Genomic DNA, 17,372 nt, shown 5'->3' with positions numbered 1-17,372 from the left:
AGCGATAATTGGAGCTAAACTGTTTTTGGACTTAGCCTTATGCCGCTTTAGGTAGAGTAAGCTGACCGTACAGCTTCAAGCTTCGAGTAAGCATCATTACACCTCTGACCTTTTCAGAATGACTTTTTGTTGGAGAACGATATTTATAGCCATGGTTCTGCAGTGTAGTCAGAGTAATCATGACCGGTGATTTTGACAGTGAAGCCAGGTATAAAATCGCTGAGAATAGCACTCTTAAAATCAAGTAGTACATGTATCAAGTTCAATCCAAGAAATGGCTTCCACTATCGTCCTCATTACCGGTGCCAACCGTGGCATTGGCAAAGGAATCCTAGAACTATACCTCCAAAAACCAAACCACACCGTTATCGCTGCAAACCGGGACCCGAACCATCCAACGTCCAAGTCGCTAGACGATCTTCCCAAGGCAGAAGGAACCTCTTTGCACGTTGTGAAAATCGAAGCAACCTCTCCCACAGACTCGGCCGATGCTGTCAAGGAGTTGGTGGCTGTAAAGGGTATCGACCATATCGACATTCTGATCGCGAATGCGGGTATGGCTCTCGGGTGGCCCACGGTCGAGGAAGTCCAGGTCGATGATATCCAGAAACATGTTGATGTCAACATCTACGGTTTCCTTCGTCTTTATCAGGCGTTTCTTCCTTTACTTAAGAAGGCCAAGGATCCTAAATGGGTGACTATCGGGTCAAGCGCGGCTTTTTTGACGGTACGTCCTCTTGTCATTTTCAAGTATGATGAGATAATTTAATCGCTGATATTTTGGACCTAGTGAGTTTGAAGAAAGACTGTGTAGCGAATTTGTCGTTTTAATCATTGCTGATAGCAATTATCTCCCCATTCGAAATGCTGCATATGCCCCGACTAAACTGGTCCAGCATTGGTACACCAAAGCGATCTCCGCAGAGGCCCCTTGGTTGACCGCGTTTCCAGTCGATCCTGGGTAAGTCTTGCAGTGTTTCAATTGACTACATTGAGTACTATATCTAATAAGATGCGAACTACCATCAGCTGGGTTCAGACAGAACTCGGTAACAGAGGCGCCCATGCAATAGGAGTTGAAAAGGCAGATATCACGGTCGAAGAATCAACGAAAGGCATCGTCAAAGCCATCGATGCATCCACCCGCGAGACGCACAGTGGGAAGTTGTTCAAGTACGATGGGAGTGAGGTGCCGTGGTAGTCGACAAACCATCTCGAGATATCTAGAAGACGAAATGAGAACCACAGTTTCACTTCGTCTGAAATGGGCATTTGTGGGCTTTGGCATTAACATCCGCGCCCAACTGTATTAGCATAAGCATAGCTGGTTCAAAGCCCCTAAAAATAGCCATATGTAACGCTGTCCATCCCGTATTGTCGTACAAATCAATCGCAACCATCGGCTCGTACTGATCGCGATGCTTCAGTAGCATCTGTAGCATCGAAAAATTCCGTCGTAGTACAGCCCAATGTATACCCGAACGGCCATCGCAATCTAGAATTCCAATTTTTGCCCCGTGAGTTAGGAGCAGACGCACTGTAGATTCGTGATTCTGCATGGCTGCGTGCAAAAGTGGTGTGCGTCCATCGCTATCTTGCTGGTTGACATCCGTATTGCCGCTTTGAAGGAGCACTTGGAGGATCTGCTCATGGCCTCTCTGAGCGGCTATGTGAATGGCACCAGTCCAGCCTTTTTGTTTTGAGAAGGTGATGACGCCTGATAGGGATTCGTCGTCGGTTTGGTTGGGAAGTAATTCGTGGCCGGAAGTTGAAGGTGTCAGGTCAGGTCTTACGTTTTGTTTTTCATTCGATGCAAATATGTCGGTATTGTCACTTGAGAGACTGTTGGGGAGTATATTCCATGACGTTGAGTCCCATAATGTTGTCTCTTCTTCTGGTCCAGAAAGCACTGAATCTAGTGGAAAAGTTGCCATGTCCGGTGACAAGAACATGGTGTCGTGAGTCTCTTGATATCCAGGCCGGTCAATTACTTGAAAATCGAGCCCTGTCTCTGCAATTTCTCGATCTTCATTACTGATTGGCTCGGTTGGCGCATTCAATGAAGAAAGCATTGTCGTAGCACTCAAGACTGGATCCCCAGTGCTGATATCAGCTCGTGGCGCAGATGCCTGAGCAGGTCCATCCGAGCTTTGAGTGGTGTTTGAACGAATGTTTTCTGCTGCTCGTCTCTTCTTCTCTGCTAATCCATTTCAGTGCTGTGGATATGCGATCAATGGTAACAACTCACCACGGAATTTGCGCTGCGCCAGCCGATTTTGAAGCCGGCGTCGTTCAACCAGATCCGACTGAAGCTCTGTATTGATGTCCATTTCTACATTATAGCGTTGTCAATAACTTTCAACAATCTGAAGATGTAGGTATATCATTGAAAATCCTGAAAAGAACAGGTTTTCGAGCTTTGGAAGGAACACTTAACTACTAGAACAGTTGATTAGTAATGGCAAACTAGACAAATTACGAAGACGAACCAATACGAGTGACACTGTATTCATTGCTGATACCAAGTGACAAAAATAATGAATCTATTTACAACCCAGAAATATACTTTTTCCATCCTGATTTGACGCATAGTCACAACCACCGTGTCAAACATAAATGCAATTCGTAACTGGGACTGTCGAGGAAGTTAACATGGGTAGTAGGGCATGTGAAACATCATACCCCGACCGGGTAAGTCAAGCATCATATAGTCGCAAATCTCGTATAGTCCATTTCAAAGGTCAAGGCCATATCATGGCTCATTATGCGTAGGTAAGTGAAGTCGCAAAAACTAAATAAGCAAAAAGGTATCAAAAGTATAAGACAGAATAGGTGAATAAAGTGAGAAAAATAAAAATATCCGGGAACAGCATATAGACGAGATTGGAGACTGGCAACCAGCCATGTTCCAGTTCTAGAACATTAAATGTGTGGGTTGTGACTGTCGGCTGCTCGACTTGAACGTCGAGCAGTAGACTCACGGTCAGGTACTGCATTACGTTCCTCCTCTGATTGACTGGAGCTGTCGTCAGTTGCCGTTGCACCGCGAAGCCCTGCTGCTCTTTGTGCGCGTATCTGCTTGCGCCACATGCTGGCATAGCGACCATTCATTTCACGAAGTTCATCGTGAGTGCCACGTTCGGTTACTTGGCCATCGTTCAGAAGCAAGATCTGGTCGGCATCTGTGATGGTGCTCAATCTATGAGCTATGACAAGCATAGTGCGACCCTTTGACAGTGTGGCCAACGCATCTTGAATTTGCTCCTCGGTTTCCGTATCAAGAGCAGCGGTTGCTTCGTCCAAAAGAATGATGCGAGGATTCTTCAATATTGTACGAGCGATTGCCACACGCTGCTTCTCTCCACCGCTGAGGCGAAGACCGCGCTCTCCAACCTTTGTTTGGTAGCCATCGGGGAATGTGAGGATTTTGTCATGAATGCTAGCTGCGCGGCATGCTTCATAGACCTGCTCATCAGTCACTCCCGGGCATGCGTACTTCAGGTTGTACATCAAGGTTTCGTTGAAGAGAACGGTATCTTGGGGTACAACACCAATGTGACGACGCAATGAGTCGATGGTCACATCTTTGACATCTTGGCCATCAACGCGGATGCTGCCGCTTAGAGCATCGTAAAATCGGAAAAGAAGGCGGAAAACCGTCGATTTACCACCACCAGATTCTCCAACTAAAGCGGTGGTCGTGCCAGGCCGACATTCGAATGTCAATCCATTGAGAGCCGGTTTGCGGCTGTCATACGAAAAATGGACATCCTCAAAAGCAATTCCGCCATTGCAATGAGTTAGTGGCTTCGCACTGGAAGAGTCGCGGACTGTTGGCTGCTCTCTAAAGAGTTCCAACATGCGCTCCGAGTTGATCAGCGCGGACTGAATCGACCTATAGAAAGTTCCGAAGAAGTTCAAAGGTCCTTGAAGTTGGGCCATGTAGATCAATAAAGACACAAATTTGCCAACTTGTCGTTCACCCGCGGAGACCTGGTATGCTGCGATGAAGCAGGTCACCAACAGGCCGAGCATGAAGACGGTGTTTTGACTCGTATTCATCAATGTCAGCGAGAAGAGGACGTGATATTCGGCATTTTGGAAGTCACGGACAGCGCCTCGGTACCGATCAAATTCATAGGATTCCGCATTGAAGTATTTAACGGTTTCGTAGGAGACCATAGAATCGTTCCTACAATGATTGGTCATGTCAGCAAATAAGAAGTCAACGGAATATCAAGATTGTCACTCACTTGACGGCATCCTCCTGACGAGACGCATTCACCATTTGACGCCTTATCTCGGCCCGCCACTGGGCCATGCGAACAGTCACATAGAGATAGCAGAATGTGACAATGGCCACCACTAAGGCATAGTATGGATCGAAGAAGATGAGTAAGTAGCCGATTGCAACACCGACGTCGATCAACATTGGCACAACTTGAAATGTGACCTGTTCAAGAAAGGTATTGATCGAGTTGCCTTTACTCAAAGCCGATAAAACCTCTCCAGTCTTTTTTCCCAAGTGAAAATCCAAGCTCAAGCTATGAACGTGTTCGAATGCGGCTGTCGACAATTCCATGTAGGAGTACTGACTAACCGGGATCCATAAACTAGACCGCAAAGATCCGATGAGGCCCTGGTTTCCTTGCAACCAGCGGTAGAAAATGTACACGCAGATCTGAAACCACGGGATTGGTAGCCCTTTTCCTTCATCATCTGCCAAAATATCCGTAATAACGCCCACTTGGTAAGGCACCATCACATTGATAACCCGTTGCAGCAATATAAGGCCGAAACAAATAACAACGACAAATTGGAGCCTGCGGGACTTGGACGGCCAAAGGTAGGGGAAGAAAAGTGAATAGCCACTAAGATATTCCCACCAGCTTGTCGATGGTACGGTTGAAGGTCGCACCCATGGATCGATCGGTTTTTGTGATGGTGATGCGTGTCCGTTGGCATGGGTCGCACCATACGCAGATCCGTTAGAACCTGCAGTTCCTTCGCTCAACAGACCCCTGGTTTCGGCTACATCTCCAGCTAGGCGCGAATCAGCCTTGCGGCCACTTGAGCTCTGACTTGTCGACACAATGTAAAGGAAAACGAGAGCCAGAAGTGTGAGTACACGGATAGCATTCGATGCGACCTCAATGGCTTCCCAGCCGGTCATTCCATTTCTCCAAGGACCACCCCAAAGATCTCCAACGACTGGCTCGCGATGCGGATTGGTGTATATAATTAGAGAAGCCACCCATATTACGACATCGAGGGGTACAGCTAGCAACCATGTAGCGAATTGAGCACCTTGAGGTGATGGTTTTGCATCGACCAATGAGATCAGAACCAAAGCATGTACAAAGAAGCAGCCGACGATATAGATCTATAATTCAAGAACGAGAATGCGACTTTAGCTGGTTTTGCAATATATAGAGTGCGACGAGATTTACTCACCACCGTTGCCTGGCCTCGCCACCAGTGCTCGGAACGATCGATAATGGCGTGCGAAACATTGACCGCGGCATCAACCAGAAATGTCAACAACACAGCTAATGAGAGCCATTGGAAGACGACTCGGAATCGAGGCGAGACGTTTCGCTTGTCTTTCATTACTGCCATTGTACTCCGTGTCCGCTTGGGTAGCGGACGTCCTCCAGGACCACATGCTGGTGTAGTAACTGGTGTCAACTGCCTGGCAGACGATATTGAGCCGACGATAAAGGCAATCACAAAGGCCAATAAGAGAGTGATTGGTGAAATTATCCGTAAATATTGCAAGACACTCTGGGCCGTGTCCAAAATGTCCGAGGGCAGTGTCATTTCGGACGATATCAGCGAATCGGGTTCGGCCATTGCTCAAGACTTGTCTTTCCTCTCCCGTACAGGTAGTAGTTGTGGCACAACACTCAGTGCAATTCCATGTCACTCAGCCCACACTAATTACTCCTCAACTTTGGGGTCACACTCGGTAGCGACAGTAGAGTATTGCGAACGGACGCGGCGAAATTCAATGTATCAACGTCGTGTGATCGGCGACTGAGCAAATAGTTCCCGAACGAAAGAACACGAGGAAAGCGAATTCGTTGCGGATAATAATTGGTAGCAGCTGAGGTACCTCAAACTGATGTAAGGTGCAGCTATAAAGATCCGAGTAATATTAATTTCTGTACCGAGAGCTCGAACGTGATGCAGACCGGGGTATAGCTGTAGAGGCGGGCCYAGATGCAGCGCAAAGGCAAAAAAAGCAGCAGATTGATTAGACAACAGATGGCCACCAATGAACGGGATATGCGATATGCAGAAATAAGCACAGGGGAACACCACAGACAACCCGGGAAGAAAATAATAATAAAGAGTAAAAGAAAATAGAAATAAAGAGATTAGAATGCAATTGACGGAGACGCACGACCGAAAGCGACTATTAGAGATTAAGAACAATAGCAGTAGCAATAAATAAGCAGTAGTGGCAGGAGGAGGACGATGGAAATAAATAGATGCTGCTGAAAGTACCTAGAGAGCAAGTACTGGGTACCTGAGGACTAGTAGGGAGCTGGAGAGCAAACAGACAGCAAATAGTTGATCCTGCGACCAGAGAGAAAGAGGTTGGAGATGGGGAGAGGGAGATGGAGAGAAGAGGAGGTTGTAATTGGAGGGGGAAAAGAAAAGAGCGAAACGAGGCAGGTGATGATGCTGCCAAAACCGAAGGAACGACTACGGGAGGCAAAAGTCTGGGAAGGTGCGGGACGGGCTCGCGCTCAACCAAACCAAGTGACTGACTGACTTACTTTGACCAACTTGTCTGGTCTCACTCTCGTCCTTCTCTGTCCTTATTTCTCGCCTCCTCCTTCGTTCTTCCTGTCGCTTAACCTTGTCGATCGACTTTCATTCATTCAAAATGTGTGAATCGCACGCGCACGCTGATCTGGTCTCCACACAACTGACTCAAATCGCCTGTTCGTCAAGTCGTCTGGGTAAACAATGATTGGCCCGCTGCCCAGTGGCCTGGCCTAGTCTTTGGATATGGTGCCGTAGTCAAGGCCTAGATCTCCAATAAAAGGCAGGACAAAGACGATTGTGTTATGCTCGATATTTTGGACTGTGCCCTCAGTCTGCTTCGATGCTCAGATCCTGGCGCTCTTTCGCCTCTTATTGAGAGCACTATACGCGAATTAGATTGGCAAAACCATGCTCGGCCCTTTGGTTCTCCTCACCTGGGTCCCGATTTAGGCCAGTCCCGTGAACGCTGAAGAATGTGGATTCCGGGTGCGGGAGGGAAGTCACCAGGACTTCTTACCAGCCAGTCAACACCACCCAATCAATTTACTGGATGAGGGTTCAAGATCTGATCAGCGACACGCTCCCAATACGCTGTGAACCGCTTTCACACTTGCACAGAGCACTCAATCAGATTGTTTCGAAGTTGAGCCGAAATCGTGCAAATCTTGCGGGCGATGGAGTCTGCAGCTCAAAGGAGCGGGACGAGTCTGGGTCCTTCAACAAGACAGAAACAGAAACAGAAAGGACAGAAATCAGGTAAGGAAGGGAAGCAGAAACAAATTCCTTGTCTTACCAGCCGAGGAAATTGAAGTAACAATTCTGGAAGGCGACACGACATATAAAATCAGTCAGAACCCAGAGCACACGCGAGCGCTGGCTATACCGCTCACAAATATATATGCACAATGTGCTAGTGCTACTGAGATTTTTTTTCTCTCCTTACTGCAATCATACTAGTCATGGTAGAGTCATATGAGTTTTTCGGACTATATCGTCAAGCGTATGAGCTGTCCTTTACAATTCATATTCCGGAGTAGTCCACCCCAGTTCATTCTGAACATCGAACATGCCTGCGCGCTTATGGTTAGTACGGTCTGCAGCCCAACCCAAGCTTCCTTTTTATTCCGAGATGAGATCGTGGTGGAACTCGAGACTTTCCACCCCTGGAGGTTACGGGTTACAACTGGAGAGTACATGTCTTTACAGTATTCGTCCATGATGTATCATGCATATTAGTTCAAGTCCTGACTCGGCATAAGTCACATCTGAAAGAGTCTAGGCTTGCACAACCCCAGTTAGTATTCTATCTCGAACAGAAGGGTACAATGATTCTTTCAGTGCTCAAGCTTTTAAAATGACATGTCCATATACAGCCATACCCTGTATCGTACATGCAGATATTGGCGACGTGGGAATGCACTCTAACCACCTTTATTTCATCATGACATTATCGTGCCAATCCATCGGCGACACGGCTCAGCCTTGTAATGCCTGAGCTGTGAGACTCAAACACAATGCTGGTTTCCGATACTCCGTTCATTGCTATTAGTCGATCATGGATCAACTGCGAGTCGATTTCAAATTGTAACATTATCGTCACTTCGGGTCTACTAGTTTGGCAAGTCCAGCACATCCATAACACTAAACACGGAGGCATATGCAAGTGGACAATGCAATTTCGTCTGTTTTGTCCAGATGACATTGGAAAGCCTCTAGATAAAAAAGGAAAAAAAAAAAAAAAAAAAAAAAAAAAAACAACTTGATAAACGGGTCGTACGGATGGCTTGTTTCAGAAATACAAGACGATTGCTTCACCGTCGTGCAGGCGGCGCGGAACGTCCCGCTAACCCTAAGTACCTAGGACTACCCAAGCTGCCGGAGTTGCACGCTATGCCCGAATTTCTAGCGGTCGGTCGCCTTGGTCCAGATTGAAATATACATAGTACGTAGTAGATACGATGCGAATACCTTGGTAATCGCGTATCTATGTAGCACTTTGTTATCCGTTCCACATGGGCTCTATTTAACCTTGGAACCATCGAAGAAGAAACAAAAATTGGCCGGGACAAATCGGTTTTCTGTTCCTTTGAAAATTTCATAGTGCAGGTTTACGATGCGGTGAGTGAGGATGGAGTACAAGAAAAAGCAAAGAGTTGGAACTTTGATAGATTGAGAGCGGATGCTGAGTCGTGACAATGGGATTATCCCTTCGATGTTCCAATGGAATGAATCGACTATGCGAGCGGTGTGGCTCAAACTATCGACCTAAAAAGCTTAGCTTCACCATCAACGAGACTAAACGGGGATTGCAATTGATTTGAAAATATGATCTCACTCGTTGTAGGTACTCCGTCTATGTATCAGGATTTCTCTTCGACGGGAAAATATCCCGTCACGGATGAAAATACGGGAACCTACAAGGATGCTTATTATCAAACGCACACCATATCCCCATTGGTGAGAATTTTCTAACCATGGCTATGAAAGTAGAGAAAATAAATTGGATACATCCAGAACTTTAGGATCTAATTGACCCCGGTACTTGCGTTGGTGACTTGACTGCATCCCGTTTCACACACCGCTTCATTTCTCGATCAACACGGAATTTGGAATAGTACTGTCAGTTACCATCCCAAACTACCACTACGTAGTACTTTCATTGATTCAATGTTATTCCTTTCCGGGGCAAAAGTACCGACTCATACTGCAGACTATCCTGTTCTTTCACATTCAGTCACAGAACCTCCGTACATAGACTTTACAAGTTTACATACGTCCAATGTACATAGGTAACTATCGCATCCTCGGATGTTCTCCGAGGCACGAAATTCCTTGTCCGTTGACCCATAGTCTACTTCCTAGGCTCACAGAAAGCGGAAGTCGAAGGAACGGTGAACAGAATCGAGAATATGCTTACCTACTTATTCGGGACTTGAATCCCAAAGCTACGGGGACATGTAAGTTGTCTGCAGCTTATGAAGGTCAGAAGCAATGCAGCCGGTCATCGGCGCGGGATTTAGTGCGATAACTTTGTCTACTATACCCAGAAAGAGGTATTTAGAAGTGTGTACGATTTGCAGGGGAGTTTCCTCATGGAGAAATCACACAATTAATTGTTCAACGTTTAATTCCGTACGGATACTTGTCGGTTATTCTGGGGTCTAGACTGGACTTTTGCAGGGAGTATTCCACACTAAAATGGTATACAACAGGGATTTCTGGATTTGTGTACCTAGGTACAGACAATTGATGCACTAGATTGACAACAAAGTGAAGCCATCTTGACTCTTGTGTCAGCGTGAGACGAAAATCCCTGGAGTAGGAGACGGAGCAATTAGGGCTAGAGAAATGAGGTCATTGCACAGTGACACTGACCGCACAGAGCGACATATCAGATCCGAGTCAAAGTCACATCGAATTATTGTTTACGCATTACAAATCCTGTACTGCACACGTCTGTTTGCCCCAAGTCAGGCATCCATGCTGTCCCTTTTCGCGGATATAATTTGACCTCTCGCATTTTGACTAGATCTGATCGCGACTCTAACATTAGCGTTTTTACCTCGTTGGCTTTTGTGGCTGACACATTTGCCTTGACAGAAAGCACAACAGGCCAAGAAAACTTAAGGAAACTCTGCCTTTAATGAGACATCGAATGCACAGATTTAGTCCTATGCGATAGATCTGACATGGCGTTGGGCTCCCGGCACATGCTTGAGGTGGATGTATATGCGTAACTTGCATTGTACATAGCGCTGCTGTATTATTGCTGAAATGGTATCAATTTCCAAGATTCTGTATTCCCTCGCCTCGCTTAAACAGAGACCCAACGATCTGAGCACCATGCAACTTACCTGTAAGCGTTGAGCATCACATGAAGCTGGTATACCACCTAGTGCCTAGGTATAGTCCTACACTTTTCTTAAAGCGATTTCGTAACTGATCCATGGGAGGTTCCGAAATATTTTCTTGCCCATAGCCGTAGACAGCAAACAGCACTGAAGATATCGGAATTTGATACAAGGTGTTCCGGTAGGTGTAGGATTCTTGTGATTTCGACCCTCTGAACAACCGAATACTGTAGTGGCAGTGCAGGTGTCTGATCATGTAAATAGGTTTATTGTTTTCTGCATGTGGCTGCAGTTCGAAGTGAGGCATCTATGTACATGCCTGTCGATATCTTCGACCTCTTCCGGAAACCATCCTATGGGAGACTGGTCAGTGGTAGTGGTTCAAACTCAAATACATGTATATGTCATGTGAACAGCAGCTTGAAAGAAGGGATTGATTGCTGAAGCTGTTGAAACTTGAAGGGCTGAGGGATCGCAGGTCAAAGTGTTTATTGTGGGGCTCGGCGCTGATTGCCTGCCTGGCTGCCTCAGGATCCACCTCCGCAGTCCAAGCTCTTCGAATCGATCAACCACAGCCCTGTGAAAGCTTCCTCCATCGTCCTTCGTCCATCGATGACCGGCCCATATTCGCCTCTGTTGCTCTAGATCCCCTGTCGCGTGACCTCTTTCAGCTCTGCTTGTCTCTAGGAAATGGMCCAGCCATTCTGATTTCGGTCCCTGCACAGCCGCCATGAGAGATCACGATGGCTGATCCACCACTTGCTTCAGGAACCCCTCAGTCGCCMCGGCCMCCCCCGCCAATATCGCAGGGTCAGGCGCACAAGCTCTACCAGAATCGCGCAACTAGCGCTCTAGCTAGACTAACGCAACCATTTTTCACCGGATCGCGTTCCCCGAGCCCATCAGATGTGTCGAACCGCGTGCCGGAAGATGATCACCATGTCAGATTGACGAGGTCAAAATCCTTGTAAGCATGCTGGCCAATACTACCCCCAAAATCCCAGCTTCAAGACGCCATTGGAAAGCAGTATAGCTAACTGGAAGACAAGGCCTGGGTCATCGCAAACAGTCACACATCGTACCGGCCTATCGATCGCGTCGCTGGACATTTCCCCGCAGAAAACGCATGCCGTTATCGCCGGCCGAGAAATTTTCAAGACCATCCGCGTATCCCAAGACGGTTCTTCTGAAGAATTCAACCTTCGCGATGCGATCATCAAGACTTCGTCCAAGAAACAAGCTTTGACTGGCCTAGCGTCGAAATTCAAGGATCAATTGGCCATAAAGGATGTGAAGTGGTCTCATGGCGATTTCGATACAGTCATTGCAACCGCCGCCGCCAATGGCCGTATCATCACATATGACCTGCAGCGAGCAGGGCTGGAATTGTCAAGGCTGAATGGTCACAACCGTCAGGTCCACAAATTAGCTTTCAATCCGCATCGTCCGGCTTGGCTGCTATCGGGGAGTCAGGACAGCACAATTCGTATGTGGGACTTGAGATCGGCTTCTCCTGCAGCTACTATTCAGAGTATATCTCGCTATAGTAGTAACAGCGACGCCGTCCGCGACATTCGATGGTCTACCGGGGATGGCACGGTATTCGCAACGGCAACGGATAGCGGAGCAATTCAATGCTGGGATTATCGACAGACCAAGGCGCCGCAGCTGAAGATCACAGCACATGAAAAGCCATGTTACGCTGTCGACTGGCATCCAGATGGGAAGCATCTCGTGAGTGCCGGTACAGATAGGCAGGTCAAAGTCTGGGATTTCTCTTCGTCAGCCGAGCGTAGGCAGAAACCGACTTTCCAATTTCGAGCTCCTCAACCAGTTGTGAATGTGAGGTGGCGACCGCCTAGCCGGGTTTCTGAGTTCTCGGATGATAGAAATTGGCAATCGACGCAAGTTGTTACATCTTACGATAAAGAAGACCCTCGCGTTCATCTATGGGATCTTCGTCGTCCACATATCCCTTACAGAGAAATTGATCGATACGAGACGCCTGCTGCTGACCTACTTTGGAGATCAAATGACTTACTTTGGACCGTTGGCGAAGCAGGAGCGTTCACTCAAACGGACATTCGCTTCGTTCCCGAAGTTGTCAGTCGACGACCAATGTGCGCAGTCGCCTGGAGTCCTACTGGGGAGGTTGTTGCAACCATTCAGAAGCGGCCACGGCGCCGGCCATTGGCATCCAAGAACCCCGAGTTCTTTGGCTTTGACGACGAAAAGGATCGGAGTTTCGAAAGACACCAGAGTTTTACAGATAGTAGTGCCATAGACGATCTGGTAACAGTGCAGCCGAAGCAACAACGGGGAATGATGTTGGGTATATCAAAGTCGCTGGGAAATACGCCTCCAGACCCAGCAGACAGAATTACCGTCATGCCTCTTGGCGACTCTTTATCAGGCGAGCTTCCGACACCGCATCAGCTGGGTATTGTCGGGCGAGTTGAAGGTGTCGCATCTGATGAGATGGTCTTTCGCTATCTAGCTGAGCAGTATTCTGTATTGATGAAGGATAAGGAAGCTACTCTACGTCCTAAAAATCAAATTCAAGCGGTTCTATCAGATCTAGACTGGAATGCGGCACAAGCGGAAATGGCTGGGCAACACAAGCTTGCTCAGACTTGGAGTATCGTGAAATATACTGTTCTGCAAGAAATCGACCTTCGAGCGGAAGAGAGAAGTCGAAGGCCTAAAGAGAAGACGAACCAGGGCCACAAATCACCACATGCGCGTTTCAGTGATCGAACGCGTGTTCCTGACGGACCAAAGTCAGCCAAGCTAAAGTCTCATCTTTTCAAAGGAGTCATCGAGACAGAAGCCTACCGACGCGGGCCGCCGGAGATTGAGAGTACATCCAACATGACCACTCCCCTTGCCCAGCCGCTTCCAGATTCTCCTGCTGGTGTTGATTTCTCTTCAGCCATTCGTGGGGATTCCGTGACAGACGATCTCATCGACATACAACCTTTACCACCTTCCGTCATGAGTTCACATTACAGTGCCAGAAACCAGATTGATACTACAAGTGCACCGAGGATGCAACGCCACAAATCAGGATCGAGCGAATTCATGCCATTTTACTCGGGCAGCTTCAACTCAGAGCAAGCCCGGGAAGGCCAATTTGATAACATCGAAGATGACCAGAGGTCCGCACCTCGAGCTATAGCTGGTCGTGCCGACTGGCATCGACATAGGCCAAGTGACGTTGCGGCGAAGGAAGGGTCCGGAGACGAGTATGAGCAAAAGGTCGAAAGTAGAAAAGCCCTTCTACGTGATTACAAAGCTCCCCCGAGGAAGGTTTTAAATCTCGAATCTCTTGCTCATGAAGCAAATCGCCCGACACGTCCCGCACCTTATCTTCGACATGACTCTACTGAAAGTTTTCCAATGTTTTCAGCTTCGACGGACAGCTCGCAACGTACAAAGTCTGTTGATATCTCGTTATCTCCACGAACCAGTGCGCTTGCTTCGTCAAGAAGGGATAGTGTTGGCTGGGATACAGAAGAGGATGCCATTCTAGAGGAAGATGAGCCGGCATCCTCTGATGCTGCCAGTGTCAGTGTTCCTGATTATGGATCATACAAGGATGAAATCGTTCCCGATAACGCGTCTCCTGACGATCATCAAATCCATCTTCAGCGCCCATCCAGCCCTGCTCCAATTCTAGCAGAGTCGGACAAAGATGAAAGGATTCAACAACAACAAAAGCATGCCGAGAGCAGTACAGAGCACAACGAGGACTTTCAGTTCCCTCTTTCTCCCGAATTATCCGCAAGTAAGCCTTGGGGCGCACAAGTCATTCTGAGAGAGGCAGTGCGACATTACCATAGTACAGGTCCTGTCGATATCCAGATGGCGGCTCATCTACTTCGGACAGTGCACTCGCTCTTCTATGACTGCGAGACCATCTTACCTTATTATGAATGTGAGCAGGTCTTCAAAACGTATAATGAGCAACTCATTCAACATTCCATGTACGTAGAAGCCGCCGAGCTTCGAAATTTTTGTGTGCCATTGTATCCGTCGGTATACGAGTATGCGCAGACGGATACACACATCAATGTCTATTGCTATACCTGCAAGAAGCCTTACGAGAATCCCGTCAAAGATAATCGACGATGCCACAGATGCCGTACGCCGCAAAACTCTTGCCCTGTCTGCCTCAACTTGGAACCACCTTTGGAATGGGTTGTACCCGAAGCTGATGGAAGCAATGACGAAAATGTGGAGAGCCAATCCCAAGATTCCCTCCTTTCTGATCAGACCGAACCTATACCAGACCTGGATATAGAAGGCCAAACTCCTTTCCGTACTCCAGGTTCAGGCTTATGGTCATGGTGCCAAGGCTGCGGGCATGGTGGTCATCTAGCCTGCATGAAGAAATGGCTTGGTGACTTCGAAGCAAGTGAAGGCGGTTGCCCTACACCTGGCTGCGTGCACGACTGCGGACCCGGCCCACGACGACAAGAACACCGCGAAGTCGTGCAAACCGTAGCCTTCGGACGCAAAATCACATCAAACACAGCCAAGCGCGATTCATGGGCAACCGGCGAAAGCAGAGCAGTCGAGAAAGTCCGCGGGATGCTGACATTAGCGGCAGCACCGGCATCGTCTGGTGAGATTTCATTAGGAGGCGGTGTGAGTAGCGGCGGTAGTACTGCACTTAATACGTCGTCTGGTGGTGGTGGAACAATGGGATCATCGAAGAGAGTTCGATTGGTGACTCCAATAGAGGAAGGGTTGCATAAGGATATGGATCCTTTGATGCGTGACAAGGAGTCTACGTCGGATCCTTTCCCGGGTTAGATCATGTTTTTTTTTCCTATTTCGTTTCAGGTTAGGCTATGTTTTTGTACTTATTTGATATACCCCTGTACTATATACAATGTTTTGATTCTTAAGACCCATGTATTCAGGTCAACTTTGTAGATGCAAACTACAACATCTAAATCTCGCACAGTATGACCCAATCACTAATCAAAACTTCCTCTTCTTCTTCGTCGGCGCTTTGCTCTTCGCTTCCAGCTGTCTCTTTAACTCCTCTCGTTTCTTATTCGCTTTCTGTTCAGCCGATAATTCCGGTTCGGGCTCAGCCTTCGGGACGCGTTTGGGTATCGGCGACGGTGATCTGGATTCGGCAAGAGGCGGTGATGGTGATATTGATGGTGCTTTCTGCCTTGGTTTAGGTTTACTGGACCCGGCGTCTAGATCATCGTCTGTCTCTTCCTCTTCGGGCTGTGGTTTCTTTTTTCTGCCGCCAATGAGGCCCAGTTTCTTGCCCTTTTTGGGAGATGCTTGGGGCTTGGAAGGAGCTTGTTGTTGTAAATCATCCTCGTCACTTGTAGGTTGTCCAGTATCGCTGTCAGCGGGGGGCTCTGGAGTGGGCGCGTTCTTAGGTGCTGGGTTCTTGCCACCTATTTTACCCAAGCATCCTTTCTTCTTGGGGGGAGTTTCGGTGGGATGGTCTTTCTTGCGTTTGGGTGGGCTTGGTGTTGACTTCCGTTCAGGTTCGGAATCTGTATCAGTCGCCGGAGCGCGTTGGTGTGGCTTGGGCTCTGCCTTGGTTGGCTCGTCATCAGAATCCGTCTCATCCGCAACAGAATCCTTTCGTGGACGTCCCAAGGGGACCGCTTTCGGTCCTCCAATACGGCCCATTACCTTCTTTGGGGGCTTCCGAACAGTTGCTTTTATGCTGTCTAGTCCATCATCTGACTCGACATCTTGATCTGACTCGGTGGCGAGATCTGATTCATTCTCCCTGGCTGGCTGTTTGATTTTTTGATTCTTTTTCTTCTTGAGATGTGGAGGCGTCTCTTGACGCTGGAAGCAGGAGTTATTAATAAATTTATCTAAAAAGAAAAATGTGCAAAAGGTAATAGGTACCTGAAATTCATCTTCATCTTCGGTGCTCACATCATCATCTGCAGCCATTTGCTTTCGAGTGGCCGCTCTTTCTGATAGGCTGACCTTCTCCTTTGTCGCTGCTTGGGGCCCCTCTGGCGAGGGTGGGCTTGTACCATCAACATCGTCGAGGCTTCTCCACCATGTGGCATCTCTTGTACGTGGGTTGTCTAAGGAGGCAATCCCGCCACGTGCATATACAGATTCTGTAAGACCGTTTGCAAGATTATCTTCATCAGCTGAACTACCTCGCCACGCTTCCTCGTCAAACTGAGTGGCGCCTTTGATATGCCTGATCAAGTCCGATGTTCTCAGTTTACCATGACGAACACCAGCAGTACCAGGAAACATTGAGGTCAATTGCGAAGGATCAATCTTGTCAAATATTTTGGAGAGAACATTATCCTTCTCTTTGATATGTTCCAATAGAGATTGCTCCCGCTGCTCGTGGTCTCTCTCGCCTTTCAGTAGAGGAAGAAGCAAGTGTCGCGTGACTGCCGACGAAGGTTCTTTCGACAGCGTAAATATCCACTTCAAAGGATTCAATCCCGCAGGTAACTTTGTACTGGTAGCCACTACGATGGAGTCGGACTCTGAACCTGAAGCGATGCTCACAGTTGTATTCTTCGCGCCATCAAGAGCATCTTGGATCTTTCGCATAAAAACGTCATACTGATTTGTGTCTTCACTGGGATCAATACTAGTCCCTATGTCTTCGGCTTTTTGTAAGATGTGGTTGTATTTTAGCATTTCGTGCCATAGGTGCGTGAGATCTGTGAGGAAAATCTCATAAGACTGTGATGTGCAGATGAATCTATAGAATAACGGCGG

The 17,372-nt window shown here is 47.8% G+C and overlaps 4 protein-coding genes across 4 annotated transcripts; 2 read left to right on the top strand and 2 right to left on the bottom strand.

The window, feature by feature from the left end:
* Nucleotides 1–274: 274 nt before the first annotated feature.
* BHQ10_007331 (uncharacterized protein) lies at nt 275–1,201 on the top strand (the record flags this gene model as incomplete). Its single annotated transcript, XM_040880015.1, has 3 exons — nt 275–727; nt 897–961; nt 1,030–1,201. The coding sequence occupies 3 exons, from the start codon at nt 275–277 to the stop codon at nt 1,199–1,201; spliced, it is 690 nt and encodes a 229-aa protein (XP_040735834.1).
* A 49-nt stretch (nt 1,202–1,250) lies between these two features.
* Nucleotides 1,251–5,820, bottom strand: BHQ10_007330 (uncharacterized protein; the record flags this gene model as incomplete). The annotated part of the gene is made up of 5 exons (XM_040880014.1): nt 1,251–2,200; nt 2,249–2,332; nt 2,982–4,192; nt 4,254–5,383; nt 5,455–5,820. The coding sequence occupies 5 exons, from the start codon at nt 5,818–5,820 to the stop codon at nt 1,251–1,253; spliced, it is 3,741 nt and encodes a 1,246-aa protein (XP_040735833.1).
* A 5,551-nt stretch (nt 5,821–11,371) lies between these two features.
* BHQ10_007329 (uncharacterized protein) lies at nt 11,372–15,446 on the top strand (the record flags this gene model as incomplete). Its single annotated transcript, XM_040880012.1, has 2 exons — nt 11,372–11,595; nt 11,678–15,446. 2 exons carry the CDS (start codon nt 11,372–11,374, stop codon nt 15,444–15,446), a joined length of 3,993 nt encoding a protein of 1,330 aa, XP_040735832.1.
* Nucleotides 15,447–15,617: 171 nt separating this feature from the next.
* BHQ10_007328 (uncharacterized protein) lies at nt 15,618–17,291 on the bottom strand (the record flags this gene model as incomplete). Its single annotated transcript, XM_040880011.1, has 2 exons — nt 15,618–16,460; nt 16,524–17,291. 2 exons carry the CDS (start codon nt 17,289–17,291, stop codon nt 15,618–15,620), a joined length of 1,611 nt encoding a protein of 536 aa, XP_040735831.1.
* Between the last annotated feature and the right edge of the window lie 81 nt (nt 17,292–17,372).

Source organism: Talaromyces amestolkiae (assembly GCF_001896365.1).
Source record: "Talaromyces amestolkiae strain CIB chromosome Unknown scaffold15.1, whole genome shotgun sequence".
Lineage (NCBI taxonomy): Eukaryota > Fungi > Ascomycota > Eurotiomycetes > Eurotiales > Trichocomaceae > Talaromyces > Talaromyces amestolkiae.
The sequence above is the reverse complement of the archived record's forward strand: the minus strand, read 5'-3'. Positions and strand labels throughout refer to the sequence as shown.